This window comes from Protomyctophum bolini (genome assembly GCF_963924005.1).
Source record: "Protomyctophum bolini genome assembly, chromosome: 18".
Lineage (NCBI taxonomy): Eukaryota > Metazoa > Chordata > Actinopteri > Myctophiformes > Myctophidae > Protomyctophum > Protomyctophum bolini.
In genome coordinates this window covers 4521013-4542768 of record NC_137879.1, presented here as the reverse complement: position 1 = coordinate 4542768, position 21756 = coordinate 4521013, and the positions used below count along the sequence as shown (strand labels likewise).

Sequence of the window (21756 nt, the reverse complement as noted above, 5' to 3'; positions counted from 1 at the left end):
GGTGAGGGTGATGGCTTGAGATAGGTTGTAGTTGTACTAATGACTGGTCTAACCAATGACTATAGTCTAAACCAAAAACTAACACATTCACTTATAAGGTCCTGAACGTTCTGGGAGGGACGTTGTGATGACCTGCTTCCCTCAATCTTGGTCGGCTTTCTCCATGAAGAATGTGATGGCCAGAGTCACAATTGACTCTTAATTGACTCATTTTGACAAGCCATCACCACTCAATGATGATTTCCACAGGTGTGTGTGAATCAGTGTGGAAGAAGTTTGTTTACATGTTGGCAGCAGCACGTCATGACAGTTGTCCAGCACTCAACTCAACATTCTTTACCCGGTGTTTTTATTTTTATCCTTGAAGTGGCTCAAGTTGGAGCAAACTACCTAAACAAACTATATAATTCACTAACTGGGGAAGTAGATCTTCAAGCACTGCGTTTGTAATCCATCCAGGGAGAATTGGAGCTGAGGAGTGAATTGTTTGGAGCAGGAGTTGTCCTTCAGGATTTCCTTGGAATTGTCTGTTTTGAGTTAACCATATTCACCTAAGGAACATACAGGTAAGCCAACTCCATATATGGAAAATAGGCCCACTTAACTGAGAGCAAGAGGAGTTTGCTCCCCATTGCCTAAACATTTGGGGACATGTCTGTCTGTCTGTCTGTCTGTCTGTCTGTCTGTCTGTCTGTTTGGGTCAACAAAAAGGTGTAAAAATATTTTTTACTACAGTGTGCCTGGTTTGTATGTGACGTGATGAGTATTAGTATTAGTACAGTGTACCTGGTTCTCCCATCATACTCATTACTATTTATTCTATTTATTTATTACTCTGTATACATTACTGTACATACTGTACTTTGTTTCCCCTGTATTCTCTCATTTACTGTATTACTGTACTGCACTTCTGGCTAGACGCCACTCTTCATTTCATTGTCAAAGTATTTGTATAGCCTACTATGTGCAGTGAAAATACATTTAAATCTAATCTAATCTAAAACCTGGTTTGTATGTGACATGAGGAGTATTAGTACTAGTACAGTCAGTGTACCTGGTTTGTATGTGATGTGAGGAGTACTAGTACTAGTACAGTGTACCTGGTTTGTATGTGACATGAGGCGTATTACTAGTACAGTACCTGGTTTTGTGGTGACGTGAGGAGTATTAGTACTAGTACCGTGTACCTGGTTTTGTGGTGACATGAGGAGTATTAGTACTAGTACAGTACCTGGTTTTGTGGTGACGTGAGGAGTATTAGTACTAGTACAGTACCTGGTTTTGTTCTGACGTGAGGAGGGACTAGTTTCTGGAAGGTGGTGAAGAGGCCACAGTTGGAGACGACAATGGGAGCGAGAATCTCCACCTCCTCTGAGAGACCCTTCCTCACCGTCACACCTTCAGAGACACAACACACACCTTCAGAACAATACACACCTCCTCTGAGAGGCCCTTCCTCACCGTCACACCTTCAGAGACACAACACACACCTTCAGAACAATACACACCTTAACACAAAACACAAACCTTAACACACAACACACCTTCAGAAACACAACACACACCTTCATAACAATACACACCTTAACACACAACACATAGCCTACCTTCATAACTAGGGATGTCCCGATTTCACTTTTTTTCTGGTCATTGAGTACTAATGACTGACCTGGAGTCCGTGCTTACCGTAGGCTGCGTTGTGGTCATTGATTACTGACTGACCTGGAGTCAGTGCTTACCGGAGGCTGTGTTGTGGTCATTGAGTACTGACTGACCTGGAGTCAGTGCTTACCGGAGGCTGTGTTCTGGTCATTGAGTACTGACTGACCTGGAGTCAGTACTGGCTGTGTTGTGGTTGTGGCTGTGTTGTGGTCATTGAGTACTGACTGACCTGGAGTCAGTCCTTACCGTAGGCTGTGTTGTGGTCATTGAGTACTGACTGACCTGGAGTCAGTGCTTACCACATAGACTGTGTTCTGGTCGTTGACCAGGATCTTGGTGACTGGGGCACCCTGACCAGGCAGCTTACCGTAGGCTGTGTTCTGGTCGTTGACCAGGCAGCTTACCGTAGGCTGTGTTCTGGTCGTTGACCAGGCAGCTTACCGTAGACTGTGTTCTGGTCGTTGACCAGGCAGCTTACCGTAGGCTGTGTTCTGGTCGTTGACCAGGCAGCTTACCGTAGGCTGTGTTCTGGTCGTTGACCAGGCAGCTTACCGTAGGCTGTGTTCTGGTCGTTGACCAGGCAGCTTACCGTAGGCTGTGTTCTGGTCGTTGACCAGGCAGCTTACCGTAGGCTGTGTTCTGGTCGTTGACCAGGCAGCTTACCGTAGGCTGTGTTCTGGTCGTTGACCAGGCAGCTTACCGTAGGCTGTGTTCTGGTCGTTGACCAGGCAGCTTACCGTAGGCTGTGTTCTGGTCGTTGACCAGGCAGCTTACCGTAGGCTGTGTTCTGGTCGTTGACCAGGCAGCTTACCGTAGGCTGTGTTCTGGTCGTTGACCAGGCAGCTTACCGTAGGCTGTGTTCTGGTCGTTGACCAGGCAGCTTACCGTAGGCTGTGTTCTGGTCGTTGACCAGGCAGCTTACCGTAGGCTGTGTTCTGGTCGTTGACCAGGCAGCTTACCGTAGGCTGTGTTCTGGTCGTTGACCAGGCAGCTTACCGTAGACTGTGTTCTGGTCGTTGACCAGGCAGCTTACCGTAGGCTGTGTTCTGGTCGTTGACCAGGCAGCTTACCGTAGGCTGTGTTCTGGTCGTTGACCAGGCAGCTTACCGTAGGCTGTGTTCTGGTCGTTGACCAGGCAGCTTACCGTAGGCTGTGTTCTGGTCGTTGACCAGGCAGCTTACCGTAGGCTGTGTTCTGGTCGTTGACCAGGCAGCTTACCGTAGGCTGTGTTCTGGTCGTTGACCAGGCAGCTTACCGTAGGCTGTGTTCTGGTCGTTGACCAGGCAGCTTACCGTAGGCTGTGTTCTGGTCGTTGACCAGGCAGCTTACCGTAGGCTGTGTTCTGGTCGTTGACCAGGATCTTGGTGACCGGGGCCCTGACCAGGCAGGTGCCTCCGTTGTTCTGGATGGTACGGATGATGTGGTAGGCGATCTCACTGGCGCCCCCTTTGGGATAGTAGGCGCCGCGCTTGTAGTGGTGGATCAGCAGGGCGTTGATGACGATGCTGGAGTCCTTTGGCGGCACACCTGGAAGTAGACGTCACAGAACAACGCTAATATCGGTATTCACATCTTGGGGTACCCAGCCCCCCCAAAAGAGAGAGGCAGGCAGGGAGACAGACAACTAGTGGACATTGGCAGGGGTTTCCACAGCTACCCCACAACACAGCGTCACTGTCTGCAGTGCAGACAGCAGAGCAGACTGTCTGCAGTGCAGACAGCAGAGCAGAAGCTCTCAGTGTTTTAACCATAATACTAAATATGCAATAACTAAACATAAATCTCACTTGAATTGGATTGCAATACTTTACAAAGAAGAAAAACAAGAAAAAAGTGTTGTAAAAAGTGTGATTTCTCACAACTCGAGCAGGCTTTGCACGAGGCTTAAAAGGTCTTTAAATAAATACTTTTTGAAATGTGGGAAAATGAACGGGGAATCATTTCCTGGGCCCTGGTAGGGGGCGGGACTGCGAAGCTCTATGAAACTGTATGAATAGGCCTTTAGAGGTGTTATGAAGTCTTTCTTGACATTCATATAACGTCCAGGAGAACTGACCATAGAACAGGTAGCAGAAGATGACGTGTTCATACTGTATGAGGAGAACTGACCATAGAACAGGTAGGAGAAGATGACATGGAGGTCCTTGTTGGAGGTCAGGGTGTCCACCAGCTGGGTGGCACACGTCCCAGTGAGGGTGAAGATGGGCGACATCAGGTGTGCGATGCGAGTCTTGAGCAGGAACAGAGAGACCCAGCGTGGGATCAGCTTCAGCGTGGCCAGGTAGTGAGTCTTCTTGGCCGACACCTGTTGGGGAAACAAACACAAGGACTCTCAGGAAATTCACTCTAAAAGTTGACATTTTCGAGAATCCTTTAATTATGTTAAAGGGCCAATATTACAGGGGTGCCCAAAAGGTAGATCGTGATCTACCAGTAGATCACAAAGGCTGTGCAGGTAGATCACATGATGCCCCTAAAAAAATAAAATTTCAATTTAAAATAGGCATCTGCCACAGTGCCACTTGAATTAAGGCGACTTGACTCTTGACATCAAAAAGTGCCTGTCAGCTCAAACCCACAATGCAATATCTTCTATGTTTTCAAAAGTGTTGCGCACAAACTATTTAGGCTGAAGCCCCCTTTGGTGTCTTTGTGTGCACGTCCCCATGGCACCATACCGACTGTACCTATACTGTCGTACCTTCATGATCTTGAAGAAGGTCTCGATGGCCGCCGTGTCGTCGGGGAACTGCTTCTTGAGGTGGGCCTCCATCTGGGTCTTGCCGGTGAAGATGGTGTACTCCCTCTTCTGCTCCCCCGTCCCGATCATGATGGTGTCAAAGTGCTGGTCCAGCTCGGCGAACTCCAGCTGGCCCTCGCTGATCTGGTCGAAGGCGATGCGGAGCAGGCTGTTCTCGTGGACCTGGCCGATGTAGTGAAGCCCTGCGTGATGATGGATGATGAGAAGGAACGTAAAAAATGGTACATTAAAACAAACAAAAAAGAACATAACTATTCTGTCCTCGCACTTGCGTGTCTGTGCAGGGCTAGACAGATAGCGTACAACTCCAATAATAAAGACATTTCTTGGGAAGAGTAATCTTTACTGTAGATTTATGGATATTTGTAAGACTGTAAAACATAAACAAACAAAGACATGGGTTTTAGAAAAACACTCAAAAGAAAACATGAAAACATGTACACATAGCTGATGCAATCACACTCCTGTAGCTAACGTGGTACATGATAATCTGTAGACCAACATGTAGACAAATTGACTAGTTCACATTACTCAACTCACACATTTTCTTTGACAGTTTGCATTATCACATTTGAGTTTACTTACAGACATATCTACACCAAAACACATAACGTTGGAGAGCTGTGGAGAACACTCTGCTGCATGCTTGCTTCTCATATGCCATGAGGGAATTAACTAAATTGCTTTCAATTTCCCCTGACAAACCTAAACTGGACCATACCATGAACTGGAACATACCATTCACACAAGATGAAGAAATAACACAAACCAACCACAAGGTGGTGCATAGAGTCTAAACTAAAGAGGTCAGGTTCCAGAACAATAACTGCAGGGGTCTTCGACAGGGCAGTCCGGGGGACCCCTATAGGACAGTGGTTCCCAAACTTTTTCACGTCGCCGTCGGACCCTCATTTGAAAAGATATGCCAGGGACCCCCAGGTGATTCTCAACCCGTTTAATTTCAATTACTGTTCAGCATCCTCATTTCTGCATTCTGTTCTTCTTACCCACATCGAACTGGAAGCCCTGGCTGATGAAGGTGTGTCCTCACAGCATCCTCATTTCTTTTTTTATCCCACGATTTTGTAACCCACTTTTCACCCCTGTGTCAAATCATCTAATGTGATCCTGGGCTCTACACACCCTCCACCAACCTAGTCCCCATATATGGGGGACAAGGGGAGAGCAACGGACTTGAACTCATGCTTCCTTCATGCCTGAGTGTCCAAGTTGCTCCTTTACACCTGACAAGGGGGAGTTTCCCTGGTTGGACGTATAGCGCGTGGAAGGAACACGTTATTCCAACCAGTTCCTTTCCCCTCCATCAGGCGCCCCGGCTGGCCAGGGGGAGGCAGTTTAGCGTCCTCATTTCTTACCCACGTCGAATTCAAAGCCCTGGCTGATGAAGGTGTGACAGCATCCTCATTTCTTACCCACGTCAAATTCAAAGCCCTGGCTGATGAAGGTGTGACAGCACCCTCCGGCCTGCTCGTGCTGCTCCAGCAGGAGGACCTTCTTCCCGGCCTTGGCCAGCGTGGCGGCGGCCGTCAGGCCTCCGATGCCGCTGCCGATCACGATGACGTCCAGGTTCTGGGGCACCTTGTCCACGCTGAACCCTGCATGTGGACAGACGCACGCACACACACACACACACACACACACACACAGAGAGAGAGGTCATTTATGACGTCCAGGTTCTGGGGCACCTTGTCCACGCTGAAACCTGCATGTGGACAGACACACGCACGCACGCACGGAGAGAGATCATTTATGATCTTGTCCACACTGAAACCATGCATGTTGTGGACACAGAGCATTCAGTGATTTGGTAAAAAAACCCGGTAATAAGATATGCACATGCACACGCTGCAGTGGGGGCGGTGGACATGCAACAGGCCAACAGCACGCGCACCAAGGCCCCCTCTATCTTGTTTGGATGAGTACTGTGTGTAGTCCTTTATGAATGTAGAATGTAGTAGTGCTGAAAATAAATATAAACTAAATTAAACCAAAAAAGACAAGTATCCACCATGTTTTACCAACTTTGTGTGGCCATCACATGGCTACACAAGTACACAATTGAAGAGGCATACAAGAGTAGGTCATCTTATTGTGGTCTTTGAATTGTTTAATTTAATTGGGCATGTCCTAAAAGTTTCAAAACATTAATTTCCCTCCATAGAATCTGATCTCAGGTCAAAATGGTTTAACAGGGCCTAACAGGATTCAAACTTGTCTCGCTGTAACCTGCAGAGGAATTGCTAAATGTTTAAGTTAAAGTGTTATACAATTTAGCGGTTGATAAGCTTATAGTCTGAAGGTTGCATATTGCTTTGAGCGTGTCGATTGTAAAACGCAACGGTTCTTGAACATTGTTTTCTACCTGGGTGATAAAGAGCAGATTAGGGTCTCCCGGTCATAATTTAATTAAGATAAGCTGCACACATGAAAGATAACAGTCCTTATAGTACAGTCACTGGTGCATGATTTAATATCTATCGCTGGGATGACGGGCAGAAAAAACCTCTTATCTCCATGTTTCAAACTGTTATGTTTTAAGTTTTTCTTCCCCCCCGAAAATGAATTCCATACGTCATCATCACACAAGCTGTGAAAATAGCTGATCTAACGAGATCACAACACGTCACACCGTAATACTAAAAGGAAGGGTTTTGGACATAATTATAAGGTTTCCGCCCGACACGGACGTTCTGTTGTTGTGATACACGGAGGGGAATCTCTGGTGGTATCATAAAGATATGTCAGGTCAGCTTGACATCATTTCAAAGAGTCCTTTGATTCAAACGAAGTGGTTTCCAAGTGAAGTGTGTGTGTGCGTGCACGTGTGCGTGAGTGCATGTGTGTGTGTGCATGTACGTGTTTAAACACTGTTATGAAACTGCACAGCCACATTATTAAAACCCATTTAGACCTGACATCGAAATGGAAAAAAAGATCTAGAGCCCGCACACCACGGTTACAAAAACACTTTCTTTATTGACAACGTTTCCATCTACGTATTTGATCTTCATCAGGTCATGTGGACATATATACACACAAAAGTGTATAGTTCATAAGTTATAGTAAAGGCGTGCCCCCATTATCCAATCAAATCACCACATTTTGGTGCCCCTGGCCTCCTGTCACTGTCACATCCTTAAAATCTGTTCAGACATTTTAATTTAATCTGTTCAGAAAATGTACAGTGCACACCAGTTAAAAACATTTTAAAAACATACATGTGTATACCGAATATATGGTGGTTACTAATTTCACCAATACATCAAATCAAGATCTCACAAGGCCTTCATGTCTATACTAGGTCTGTGGACTGTCACCATTTACAATGTTTTTATTTTTGTTGCATTACCAAATCAAGCAAAAACTCTGGCAACAGAACAGAAGAATACTGATTTAATATGGTATACTATGGAGAAAATGCATCATATGCTAGAAGTTTCTTTAGCCCAGCACTCATATGCAGGTGCATATTCTACGTCTACTCTCATCCTGTCACTGTAAAACACTGATTTCTAGATTGTAGATTCAGCTGGATGGTTGTGCGTGGTCTAACTCAGGGGTATGAGTTGGTTGGTGCCTCGCATGGTAGCTCGCCACCATTGATGTGTGAATGTAGGGAAGTGAGGTGAGGTGCACTGCTTCACCTCCCAATGTATGAATGAATGAATGAATGAACCGTAATATAGTTCATCTTGTTCCTAACACAAACATTAAATCCCATAACATTAAAGTTAATTTAATGTTTGTTTTGACAGTTTGTATTACATCACCTAATCATAGCAACATGAGTTAGACTTTAATATATCAGCGCCCCTCACTTCACACGGGAGTGATTTTTATTTATATTGATTTGGTTTTGATGCAGTAAATGGTCTTTTTTCTTTGAGTCACTAAAATGGTCTCAAAAGTCCTTAAATTGTCACTTCAATGTCATCATTTCGACCCACACAGGTTGAGATCCACTTCCGGACCTAGAATATAGAAACAGTTGGCCTGGGCTGGTTTAGCGGTCCAGGCACCTTGGCTGGTAAATTCAGCATGACAGTGTCACGGGTTTGAGTCCCAATCCCGACAAACTTTACTGTGTGTCTTCCCCCCACCAAAGCCCCAAAAGTATGAATATTGTTGCTTTTTGGTACCGACCGTTCTTGATGACTTTGTCTCTCTTCCTCTGGTCCAGCTCGCGAGGGCCCGGCGGCCGCACCGACTCCAGCGAGAAGGGGCTGGGCTTCCCGAACAGGTACCAGTAGGACCCCCCGGCCCACACGGCCAGCCACAGAACCAACACCAGCAGCCAGTGCCACCACATGACGACCACCAACGGAAAAACAACTGGACTCTACCTACAGTCTCGGTGAGAACAAAACACGGTACTACACTGTCTAGAGCTGCTCGGTTAGAACAAACCACGGTACTACTGTACTACTACTGTACCACTCTACTGTACTGTAGCGTCAGAGCTGATGGGTTATTAGCGCTTAGTGAAAGATATGCTCACTTAGATAGGCTCTTTTATACCGCACCCACATGTCAATAAGGTCTGGGCAAAACGGGGCAAGAGTCAGACATGTAATTCTACTCTTTGTTATGACAGGCAGTAAAGATAAAGACAGAGAGGGTGAAAGACACCTCTCTCTCTCTCTCTCTCTCTCTCTCCCTCTCTCTCGCCCTCCAGGAGATACTGTATTCTGGTCCCGCTTGTAGGTGTCATGTCAATCGATTATTTTTCTGTACACCTGATGCAGTCAAATCTGTCGTGTTTGTGGAATTCTGAGTGTAAAATGGACTCGAAAGGGTCTATTGTTGTTACACCCTGGGAGGAGGTGTACATTAGATGGTTATAGATTTGTAAAAATGTAGTACATTTGTACTACAAACCATAAATGTCTGTGTGTGTGTGTGTGTGTGTGTGTGTGTGTGTGTGTGTGGTGTGTGTGTGTGGTGTGTGTATATGTCTGTAATCCACGTAACTTGAGAACCGTTCGATCCACCAACTTCAAATCCGACATACCGCGTTCCACACCACCACAGGGAGTGCCAGGTGCCCCGTGCCGAGTCGGTCGGACCCACGGTTGTCCAGAACCACTCCAAAAAGGCCTCTGCCCGGGGTCTGATTGGCTGAGCACCCATATAGTGATGATTTGATTGGCTGGCATGGAATGTGAGGACAGAAAAGTGATTGGCCGGAATGTGATGATGTATATGATGATTATAAGAGCGCCCCTCACTTCACACAAGTGTCTATCCACACAATGTCAATGTGTGCGTGCGTGCGTTCGTGCGTGTTGGGCTGTGGGCTCATAGGGAATAGTGGGTTTTAATCTGACGTTCAGATACAAGCCTTTACAAGCACGTTTAACCTGTCATCAAATAAATGATCATAATTGATATATAACTTTCTGGAACATTATACATTAATGTGATATACTGTTTGTGTATGTTTGGCTATAGCATTATATTTTAAATAGTCCAGTGAAAGTCCACATTAGGGACACCAGACCAGGCTGAAAGTGGTCGTTAATCAGCTGTGCTGTAGTAAAGACATAAAAGTGCACCACATTATGTTTAAAGTCTACTGTGAATTGGGCCACAACACATCCCTTATCTAAATTACCTTATCAGATAAGAGTCACTGTGGAGATATCTCTCTACCACTCAGATAAGCCTTCTGAAATGCATGTACTGTATATGCTGTGTACAGTATATGTCGTATTATACTGTATACCTCAGAATAACAGCATGCATGTCGCAAGTTCTCAACCTGGAGCTTAAAATAGGCCTGACGTCAAAATTCAAAAGAATGTTCGCTCTGAAAGAATATATATTCAAAGATGTGTGCCACATTTTTACGATTTCGCTATGAGCTTGTAGATCTGCTATTTTTCAATAGCTAAAGTATAACATAATGTTTAGTCAAAAGGGGTTAATATAGTGTCAGTTCAGTCGAACTGTGGCTTATTTACAAAGAAATCACGCCATTGTGAAGTGAGGGGCACTCTTATCATCGTACATCATCATGATGTATGATGAATGATGATCTTCCATTCTAAGCCCTGCATTCAAAGCCCTGTGTATCTCAGAAACGACATTGAGGGGGCCGTTTCTGGTGAAAACAAGGGTTTTCAACGGCCTGTAGCAGGCGCTGTTTTTACCACCACCGACCGAGACAACGACAACAGCAATACGCTATCGAGGGATTAATTAATTCTGGCGGACATTGGGCTAATAGGATATGCTCCTCAAAGCTCAAGACGCTGTGGCGTTGTGGCGTAATGAGCTTTAGAGTCTTTGACAACAGGAAGCTGCAGTGGGTCAACGGACCAAAGAGCTAACGGAGTTAATCCTGTTATGAATGACTCCAAGTATAGAACCTGGCAACCATACACACCGCTCACAATGACGTCGTCTAGCAGAGCACAAGCCGACGTGTGCTCTCGTGCAGAGAGGCAGGGGCTGAAATCCTGTTAAGAGGGCACTTTTGGACAAAAATAGCAGATCTACAAGCTCACAGCGCGTCACGCTGCGACGTGTTGAGAGCTTGTAGATCAGGGGCGCATCACGGCGCAAACCCAGCACTGTTTAGCTATAGTGGAGATCTGGTGTAACGACATGGATTTCTAAACAAAATGCTGCTGTTCCAAGTTCATTCTCCTGAATGCTGCCTTTCGGCATGGCATAGAAAACAGTGGCATTTGCATTTCTTCCACCACAGTAAATGCTGCATTCATTCGTGGTCTGGAGAGGACGCAGTTGTTTTACAGACGGGTAAAAGGGCAGGGGCTGAAGCCCCCTTTGGTGTCTATGTGTGTGTGCACATTCCTGCTCTCGTGTTGCTCTGATCTGTGCAGTAGAGATGAGTATGACCTACAACAACACAGCTTCTCAGTGTCATTAGATATTGTAAAGTTGTACGTTTCTGAAAGTTGTTTCATTTTCTGTATTGTAATCAACCCTAGTATAGGGTGTGTATAGGTGAACCTATACTGTCTGTTTGTTGTGTCTGTTGTATTGTGTTGAATCTGTTGATGTGTATGAGTTGTACATTGTGGGTGTGATGGACCCCAGGAAGAATAGCCGTGCTTATCAGGCAAAGTGCTAGTGTTAATGTTGATGGTGAATCCATAATACAGTAAAACGATTGATAGGAACCAAATGGACCCTTCATGGGGAAGCGGGGGTGTCTGTCAGCAACACTGAGATGGTACAAATGGGACCATTTTGTACGCTCTCAGAGTTATAGTAACACTGAGGATTTACGGTGGGGTCCCAAGGGATAAAAATGGTTTACAAATGCATTGCAATTGCAATGGTTTACCCTTATATAATATCCACATTGGGTGGGTGTCGTCGAAATGTCAAAAGGTTGAGAATCACTGACCTAGTATATCTTGTGGTGAAACAAACTAGCCTGGAAACTATAGAACGAATCTGCCACAGGAAAAAAAAGAAATCGCTGGGGAGATTGATCTGGCACAGTTTGAATTACATTTGGCTCACCCCAGAGTTGTTGTCGGAGACCATGCAGTCAGACCACTATTTGCTGTGACGTTTGTAACCACCTGTTTGAAATAAATCTGTGTGTACAGCATACAGAGACAATAACATCAGCACCCAGACCAGGTCAAAGCTTTGTACATCTATGTGTGTTTAATTACAAATTGACCAAAGGTAACATATACATGATACAGTATATAGTTCAGTGACAGTTGACAGGGGGAGGGGGGGGGGGGGTTCTGTCCGAGTGGAATAGTAAGAGAGTGGCGACACGCTTTGATCTCGCCGCAGAGCGGGGTGCCTGTATGGGCTATAGTTCCAAACATCGGAACTATCCCATTGAGATAGAATGAGCACTACTTCCGCATTCCATTGTTACAATGGGGAGTCAACGCTTATAGTGTCGCCACTCTCTCACTAGATCACTCTGGGTTCTGTACAGTACAGAAAGGACTCAAACGATAACAACATCACACCGAACATCACACCGTCCGTCCGAGCCTCCGGCTCTTGTTCCCCGCGGATGTTCTAACAGGATGTCGGAGTGACTGGTGGTTAAAAAAAAATAAACCCCCAACAGCGGACTCGTCCTGTGACGTGGGGCGGTCGGCCGTGCTGTGTGTGTGTGTGTGTGTGTGTGTGTCTGTTATGTTATAGTGCAGCCCCCCTTGTCGGCCTTGTAGGGGTTCTTCTCCTCCGAAACGCCTTTGATCAGCGGGTCGTCCGCCGCCAGCCCCTCCACGAAGTCGATCGTGTCTTGGCAGTTTGCGCCGACCTGTCGTTTATAGTCAGAAGAACACAAGCGTGAGTGAGTGAGTGAGTGAGTGAGTGAGTGAGTGAGTGAGTGAGTGAGTGAGTGAGTGAGTGAGTGAGTGAGTGAGTGAGTGAGTGAGTGAGTGAGTGAGTGAGTGAGTGAGTGAGTGAGTGAGTGAGTGGAATGAACCAACAGTGGGGTGGAAGACAATGGTGAATATAGCCCCGTATGTTACACCTTTTCTTCGATGAATTGAGAGATTTTTTGCGATGATGGGAAACGAGCCAATAGGCATTCTTATGGGTTTAAATCCTCTTACTTTCCTGTGATTTTTTCCCCCTGCAAACTGTTAATAATTCAATCAATCAATCAATCAATCAAAACTGTTAGTTGTTTTTTAAGCTGCACCATGTAACTTAATTTCCTCTTCTACCTATACCCGGATTTGAAACAAATCCATGGGGGTGACATTTTGACCATTGAGTTAATCCCCTACTTGCTCAGGCCAGAGGGTTAAAACTGAACCTTGACCATGTCCGAGCTTTGTGTGTCTACTTGTGTCGACACATGATTGATGACACCATCTAAATGCCTCCATAGAAGAGCAGGGGACAAAAAAACAAAAAACACCCTAAATTATATGAGTTGTATCGTATTAAACATCTACCGTACAGATCGGACACAATTACATTTGACTTATATACTGTAGAGCCGTTTTAAGTAGAACGTGAGGTTTGAAGAAATTTATATCAAATAATGATAAAAGAAACGATTATGACTATTGATAGGTTAAAATACTGCCTGTTCTTATGAAATATGCATAATAATGCACATTGTAAGCACTGGTGGGAAGCCGACATGATAAGGGTTTATTAAAGGACCACTTCACCACTTTTAAACCTATCTTCATATAATAGGTCCTCACTAATAATCATGATGATAAAATAAATTCAACTCAGTCTGTCTCATACGTAGGAGGGCTGTGGGCAGTTCAGAAACCCGCTAATATAAACTGCAGGCTTTCTATAGTCCTGAAAAGTTGCAATGCAAAAATGATGGAAGCCATCATCGTTCTCACGATTGTTGACTCACTGCTGTGCGTGGGGTGTCAACTTCCATCTTCAGCTGAGCCAGTTCCATCTGCAGGATCTCCTTGTCTGACATGTCCCGAGCCATGCTGGCTGTGTGGGGGCGGCACGGAACAACATGTTGGTTCATTTAACAGCTGATGTACAACACCTGATACACAACAATGGTTCATATAGCCCTAACACAACCAATGCAGTGTCGCAAATACTATATTAGAGATTAGAATACGATATTATAACCTAGCAAAAGGCTATACACATTTCTATTGTATTTTTCCCGTATAGTAAAATACTATATTATAATATAAATTACGGTATAGATATGAGTAAATTACTGTATAGTATTCTAGGTAGTATAAAACTGTCTATATCATATTAACACTATTCTATATATAGGTATAATGCTATATTATATAGTATTCTATTGAGTACTATAAGTTAAGCATTATGTTATACTTTAGCTATTGAAAAATAAAATGAATAAGCAAGCTCATAACGAGGCACCGACGAGCTTGGAGATCTGCAATGTTTTTGTAAAATTGTGGCACAAATCTTTGAATATATATTTTTTCAGAACGAACGTTTTAAACTCAAGTCTTTGCTTCTGGCCTGGGGTCCATGGAACAACATATTATATATGTCTGAGGTGCATGGTTGTAGTAGTGGAGTGAAATAATAAGAAATAGCCTACTCAATAATGTAAGACAAAAGATTTAGACATTCATTACCTGTTGAATGGTGGGGTGATGCCCGTTAAACCAGAGAAAAGTGTTGTTGAGAGAGACCAGGGCCTCTCCGTCGACTTGTTGTCCGCTTGGCTTTCCTTCTCTCTCACACTGAGCTGCTCTTCTCTTCTGTCGGTCTGATCCTTCCTCTGCACGCCTTCCTCCTTGGCTTTGGGCTAAGGGGGGGAGGGATTTGGCCTCCGGATGTCACCAATCCCCCTCCCTGAGCAGATTAAACAATCAAGAGCCGTAATTCCCACAAGCCTCACCTCACCTGAGCAGGAAGAGAGGCCAACCAGCCAGTGTTGCCAAATTGGCTTATTTCCCCGCAACTTTTGGCTTGGTTTTTTTCCAGGAGTTGGGGTGGGAAATGGTGAGTCACGGGTTGCGTTTTTTTGGGGGGAGGGCCTTGTTTTAAAAACACTGTGGCTTCTTTGGCAAATCAACATATACTAATTATATACTATAATATAATTGTCTCCACCAGGCCGAAGGCATGGGGAGAGAGTATGTTTTGCATTCTGTCCGTCCGTGTGTCCGCCTGTCTGTCCGTCCGTCCGTCCGTCCGTCCGTTACCAGCTAATCTCCGGAACCATTAACGTGGTCGATGCCAAACTTTGCACACACACTCCCTGGATGCCAACGATGAACCTCTGCCACACATTTTCCAGAACGGCCTGTTATAGCGCCACCAGGAGGCCGACTTTTGAAAAACAATTTTTTTTTTATATTACTACTCCTAGATTTTGTCCAAAAATCCCACAAATCGTTACACATCTCTATAGTCATCGGGTCGAATACTTCATATTCCATCCTAATTGGCTAGCATTGGCTATCAGAGTTTGAGATGTATTGCTTTTATTATAATAGGACATTTTAAAGCAATTCTAAACAATATAGACCATGAAAAGTTCAATCATACACTTCAATGCAGCCAGATAACGGCAGTATAAATCACTGAATCTGGCCTGGGCCACATGGCTCAGCGGTCCAGGCACCTTGGCTGGTATAAGTTACCAGTGGTAACCCAGTCTGGCAGTGTGCCGCGGGTTCGACTCCCGATCCCGACGGCCTTTACTGCATGTCTTCCGCCACCATCTCTCTCCCCATTTCCTGTCAGCCTACTGTCTGTCCCTCCATAAAAAATGGAAAAAAATTGCCCACCCCTGAGCCCCACTAGCCCAGTTCAGTGCTGTATAAAACTCTCACTCAGTGTAAGTGACATTCGCTGTGGGACAGGACATGTCATTGATCCTGTGCTAAGCCCCCCCACCCCCCCCCACACACACACACCCCCCCCTCGCTCACGCTCGCTTCACACCGTAAGCCATTATCAGGATCTGGGCTAGTCTCTCATCGGCTCCAGATTAACCCCAGACGCATGACGTCACTGTGGATTAACAAACGGCAGTGTATAGAAGCCACCAGAAGAGCCAGTAAAAACAGACAGAATCACCACACATAATAATGGCCTACAGTGTTTATGTTGTTTGTTGTTATTGACGACAGTACATTTAGATTTTAGTCTTATAGTTATTTGAATACATTTCGTTTTAGTCAAATATAGTCATAGTCTATATAATCACACACGGATCTACATGACAGCGCTTTATCTCAACATTGGCTGGCCCAATCACTCCCACTTTTCACACAGGCATGGACCATAATTATATGGAGGTCTTAATGGAGCCCTTTTTCCAATTTGACACATTAAATTTGACAATTAAATTTATAATGAATTTATTAGTGGATTAAAAAATGCAAAAATGGGTATTGTACTGTCAATATGACATGAATATGAATGCAAAGTAGCGGTCCATGTGTGGACAGGCTACCTGTCGCCGTTGTGCATGGTGAGATGTGTGCAAACCATGTAGTTTATCAGGAGAAGAATACCAAAGGATGCAAGATTTATTAGTGAATTAAAAACACACCGGGCGCAGTACCCCCCCCACGGCCACAAGAGGGGGGCAAATATCTCACAACGGGTAAGGGCTAGTTAGTATAATTAATAAAGTATAGCATATAAAAACAAACATTTTGTATGTCTCTAATAATCAGAACATAATGCTGAACTTTTCAAGCAGCATCTTGGAAATGTAATATCGCCTATACGTCTTCATAGAACAGATGGTTTAAGGCTAATGTATTTCTATTATGTATATAAATACAGCCTGTAATTAAGTCTTTGGGAAAGACTGATGTCGACAGCAATTACCTCACCTATAGGAGTATATAACATATTTACTATTTTGCTATTAGTCATTCTGAGCTCTGCACAGTGGAGTCACTGGTGCATGTTTTATTAGTCATTCTGAGCGCTGCACAGTGGAGCCACTGGTGCATGTTTATACATCATGGCAAAGGCAAAAGAGAAGGGCGGCAAGAAGGCGAAAGGACCCACGGACGAGGAGAAGGTCCAGGAGCTCATGGAGCGGCTGCAGGAGGAGTCCAAGCTGAGCATCTACAGCACGCAGCAGCTGAACTTCGCGCGGATGAAGGTCCAACGCAAGGAGCTCGCCAAGGACCTGCGCAAGGACATCGACCTGTCCAAGGTCAACTTCGACAAGGTGCTCAAGATCAAGAACCAGATCATCGAGGTCCTGGCGGACGACCTCAACCGGTCCATGGAGCAGGCCAAGCAGGCCCAGGACTCGCACCAGGAGTTCCAGAAGAAGCTGCGGGACCTGCAGCTCATCCGCCTGGCCACGCTGGACCAGCTGTGGCGGGGCGGCCAGGAGGAGCTGAGCGCAGAGTTCAACTCGGAGCGGGAGGAGATGCTGGAGCAGCACCGGGAGGAGATCCACTACCTGAAGGACGTGTCCGAGGTGATGCACAAGCGCGACTTCGACATGCACTTCGACGCCAGGCTGAACTACCAGAGCCTCACCAACGCGCTGCAGAGGCTGCAGATCACCAAGAACGACCTGGCCGCCAAGCACATCCTGGACCAGCAGAAGAAGAAGGACGAGGCGAGGGACGACCTCAAGATGGACGAGCAGGCGTACGAGAAGGCGGAGAAGGAGTTCAAGGTGGCCCTGAAGGCCATGGAGGCCCGCTGCTGCACCAAGAGCATCCTGGTGCAGGGCCGGAAGCTGCAGAAGCTGCAGGCGCAGCGGGACGCCATGGTGGGACAGGCGGGGACGACGGCGGGCGGGAACAACAAAGACGGCAACCGGAGGGACTCGGTGACGGCGGAGAAGAGAGCCAGCGTGGCGAGCATGGCCATGAAGGCCACGCGGATCAAGTCGCGGATGACCCGCGAGTGCACGGCCGCGAGGAGTCGCCTCACGCGGCTCGTCATGAACACCAGCTGCGCCGAGAAGAAGCTGCGGGACACGCGCACCAAGGGGGAGAGGCTCCTGTTCCGCGCGCAGATGTGCGACAAGATAGACGGCGAGCAGGTCAAAGGCCAAAGGTCGACGAGCAATAAGGAGCCGCCCGACCCGCCGGCGGAGGCGCCGCCCAAGGAGATAGCGGAGGCGATGGCGGAGTATCGGGAGCTGGAGCCGTTCTGGCACCGCTACAACAAGGTCCGACTGGAGCAGCTGTATCTGAAGAAGGAGGAGATCGCTCTGAAACGAGAGAACAAGTACCTGCACGCCGTCGTGCGCCATTGCACTCCCTTCTTCTGAGGGAATTAGGACTATACTTACAGTTATTATATATATATATATATATACAAGGCACTGGTTATCAACACTGGGTCCAGGGACCCCTCATGGGCCCTCACACTATAGGATCGGTTCGATCCATTTGCTTCCTTAAGTATTAATCAATAAGCTGTGGACCCCATGGAACCGCCACAATGACCCCTGGGGGTCCCAGTGTGCACCAATTAATCAAACTAATCGATTTAATAAATTATAGAAATATTATCGATAATAAATAATATAACAAAATAATAGATCAATAACCTATCCCTATTGTGGGCTTGTAATTATAGGGGAAAATTATATAAAAAAATATATTTAAAAAAAAGTAAAGTAGTGAAAATAGCAGATCTACAAACTTACAACGCGTTGCATCGAGACAAACATTAAACGTTTATTTTAATGATCAACAAATCTGTATAGCTTGTATCAGTAGAAATAGTATACTTTATTTTGTTCAGGTTCTTTTTTACATTCATGTTATAAATTCTCCCTAGACGTCTTAAGAAATGACGATCCTCTTTCCATATTTATAGACTCAGGGGGTTCTCTGTTAGGGCCCATTACAACGTATAATGGAGACGATGAAGTTTGGCTCCATTTGGAGTTTGAGCTGGCATTTTCCAATAAGGCACAAAGGCAGAGTTGCCAGTCAAAACGAAGACAGGGCCGGTATATAAGGGCCACATAGACAATGGCCTAGGGCGGCAGATTTCTATAGGGCGGCAGATTTCCTAGGGTGGCAGATTTCTATAGGGTGGCAGATTTCCTAGGGTGGCAGATTTCCTATAGCGCGGCACATTGCCTAGGGTGGCAGTTAGAAGAGGGGGCACAAGGCTTTTTCGTTTGAGGAGCTGGACTATATACAGTATATATCTATATGTATGGACATCATTCATTGCTGGTTCGCTTTGTGTCCTGTTCTGTGATTGCGCGAGTCGGGAAGGGCCCGTGGGATGCGGCCTATAGGGCGCCAATTCCCTAAAGGCCGCCGCTGAGACTGCATGGCCAATCACATCGCTTCCACCCACCGGACATGCTGCCATGCAGAGACTCTTGGCCACTGACGATACCCCAAACTATACAATATTTTTTTTGACAGACATGTTTTCTAGGTTAGTTTTTGTGTTACACGTTTGTGTCTTTAAGAGGTGCTATAAAAGCCCCTCCAATGTCTGGCTTTCATGTGGCAGCCATGTCTATATTTTGGTGTAGATCGAAAAAGCACACACCAAGTAAAGTGCAACTCCGGTCCGTTTCATTAAGTAGTCTAAGGGGCTACACTGATTACATCTCATGGTTATTATTATATTCCACCGCTGGACTTGCCACGCAGTGTATATAGAAACCTGGTCTATATTCACTGCATAGCCCCTCACGGTTCTCTGACCTTTTCATGTCAAGGACCCCCGCAAGGTAGTAATATTCAAATGTTTTTTTTTGTTTAAAAAACACTCCTTGGGCTAAAAACGGCCATAGACGTCATGACAAATGTGATGAGGTCAGCACATTTTGGGCAAGTGGCTATGGCCATTATTAGCCCAAGGAGTGTATTTTGTGCAAAACTAATGCTTGCAATGGATTCAGAATCATGAAAACCCCCTAGTTTGACACGTCACATGCTACTTAAAGCAAAAGGAAAGTGTGACATTTCTTTTACATTTTTGCCTAGGATGTTAATTAATGGTAGGATCACAAGAAAACCCTATAAAACAAATTGCCCAATACAGCCGGTCAGCAAGTGGATTCATCCGTATATAGACAATATTTTGGGCCAATAAAAAAAGACTATATCCCAAATTTCCCACCCGTCCACCTCGACAGTCTGCCGGACTAAATTAGGGGTTCAGCATTCTTGTTCAAAGACACTTCTATACTAATACTAACTCAGGGGAGCCCACAGGGATCAAAGTATAGTAACCTCACGGTTCACATCCAGCTCTTCTACCGGTCACTCCACCCCGACCGATGCCCTATACCGGTCACTCCACCCCTGAATGACCGATGACCTTACACAAGCCACAGCAAAGGAAAGGTACTATGTTAACCCAGGGTAACTGGACTAAGCTCAAGAACTTGTTTAGAGCCAGGCCCTGCTCAAAGTTCAATGCACTTCAGCGGTGGTAATTTTAACATGCCGGTCCGGGGATACGAACTAGCGACCTTCCGATATCAAGACCGCTCCGCAAACCGTTCGGCCACCGCTGCCCAAAGCCTTGTCGTAAAGAAAGTAGCACAAATCACATTCTGTACTTTTGTACTTTCAAGCAGAATCTTGTCATCGTAATATTATAGATTTCCAACACATATCCCAATAATATTATCGCTTATACATCTTCCAGTGTATTTATATTCTTTTTTTCGACCTGTAATTTCCGTATTTGGGCATTGAACGGGGTGTAAACAATGACCTCATCGAGGGTGGCCGTTATATATTACATTTACCGTTTGGTTGTTATTCATTAATCTGCACACAGTGGGAGCACTACTTACACTACTATATACATTAATCTGCACACAGTGGGAGCACTACTTACACTACTATATACATTATGCCGCCCAAGAAGAAGGACGTCGGGCCCTCGGCTGAGGAGAAGCTGCAGCAGCTTCTGGACAGGATGAAGCGGGAGGAGGAGCTGGGCGTGGAGAGCATGCAGCAGCTGAACATCGTGTGGCTGGGCGCCTTCCGCGACTCCCTCAAGGAGGACCTGCGTCAGGACCTCGACCTCTCCCGGCAGCTCTTCGAGACGGTGATGATGAGCAAGAACCGCGTCGTCAAGGCCCTGGCGAGCGACCTGGCGGACGCGCAGCAGCAGCAGGCCCAGGCGCAGATCTGCCACCTGCAGTTCGGCGAGCGGCTGCAGGCGCTGCAGGAGAAGCGTCTGGCGGCTGTGGACACGCTGTGGACCGGCGGCCAGGAGCAGCTGCGCCGCGAGTTCGACTCGGAGCGCGACGAGCGGCTGGCCAAGCACTGGGAGGACGCGGGCTACCTGAGGGACGTCTACGAGGTGATGAGCCAGCGCGCCTTCGACCTGAAGTTCTACGCCGGCCTGGACTTCGAGAGCCTCCACGAGGCGCTGGAGCGGATGCAGCTGGCCAAGACGGACTTCGCCACGCGGGACATCGCGGCGCACCAGGAGGCCGTGGACCGGAAGGAGGCGGCACTGCAGGAGAACGGCGACGAGTACGAGAAAGCCTTGGTGGAGTTCCGGGCGGCCCTGCTGGCCATGCAGGACCGCTCCACCACCAAGAAGATCCTCAAGCAGGCCCGGAAGATGCGGCGGCTGCAGCGGCTGCGGGACACCATGGTGCTGGAGTCGGGGGGCCAGTTCTCCGCCGACGGCACGGCCAGCAAGCGGGAGCTCGAGTACGAAGACCTGAGGGTCAACACGGACCGGGTGAAGGTGAAGGCCCGCCTGGTCAAGCAGAGGATGACCCGCGAGCGCCTGGGGGCGAAGGACCGGCTCACCAGGCTGGTCATGAACACCAGCGCCTCGGAGAAGAGGCTGCGGGACATCCGCACCAAGGGGGAGAGGCTCCTGTTCCGCTTCGAGATGTGCGTCAAGCTGGCGTGCGAGCAGGGGACGGGACTAGCGCC

The 21756-nt window shown here is 46.6% G+C and overlaps 3 protein-coding genes across 3 annotated transcripts in view; 1 reads left to right on the top strand and 2 right to left on the bottom strand.

The window, feature by feature from the left end:
• The window catches only part of LOC308333113 (inactive all-trans-retinol 13,14-reductase), a gene marked incomplete at both ends in the record, with an annotated part of 43269 nt that extends 34516 nt beyond the window's left edge, over nucleotides 1-8753 (bottom strand). The window contains 6 exons of the mRNA XM_080789308.1: nucleotides 1276-1398; nucleotides 2992-3189; nucleotides 3772-3967; nucleotides 4364-4605; nucleotides 5857-6039; nucleotides 8588-8753. Of these exons, the coding sequence (XP_080645434.1) occupies nucleotides 1276-1398; nucleotides 2992-3189; nucleotides 3772-3967; nucleotides 4364-4605; nucleotides 5857-6039; nucleotides 8588-8753 (1108 nt within the window). The remainder of the gene's footprint in view (nucleotides 1-1275; nucleotides 1399-2991; nucleotides 3190-3771; nucleotides 3968-4363; nucleotides 4606-5856; nucleotides 6040-8587) is intronic.
• A 49-nt stretch (nucleotides 8754-8802) lies between these two features.
• The window catches only part of LOC308333053 (uncharacterized protein), a gene marked incomplete at its 3' end in the record, with an annotated part of 91708 nt that continues 78754 nt past the window's right edge, over nucleotides 8803-21756 (top strand). The window contains exon 1 of the mRNA XM_080789250.1: nucleotides 8803-8814. The remainder of the gene's footprint in view (nucleotides 8815-21756) is intronic.
• On the bottom strand, nucleotides 12585-13868 carry gngt2b (guanine nucleotide binding protein (G protein), gamma transducing activity polypeptide 2b; the record flags this gene model as incomplete). Its single annotated transcript, XM_080789307.1, has 2 exons — nucleotides 12585-12713; nucleotides 13785-13868. 2 exons carry the CDS (start codon nucleotides 13866-13868, stop codon nucleotides 12585-12587), a joined length of 213 nt encoding a protein of 70 aa, XP_080645433.1.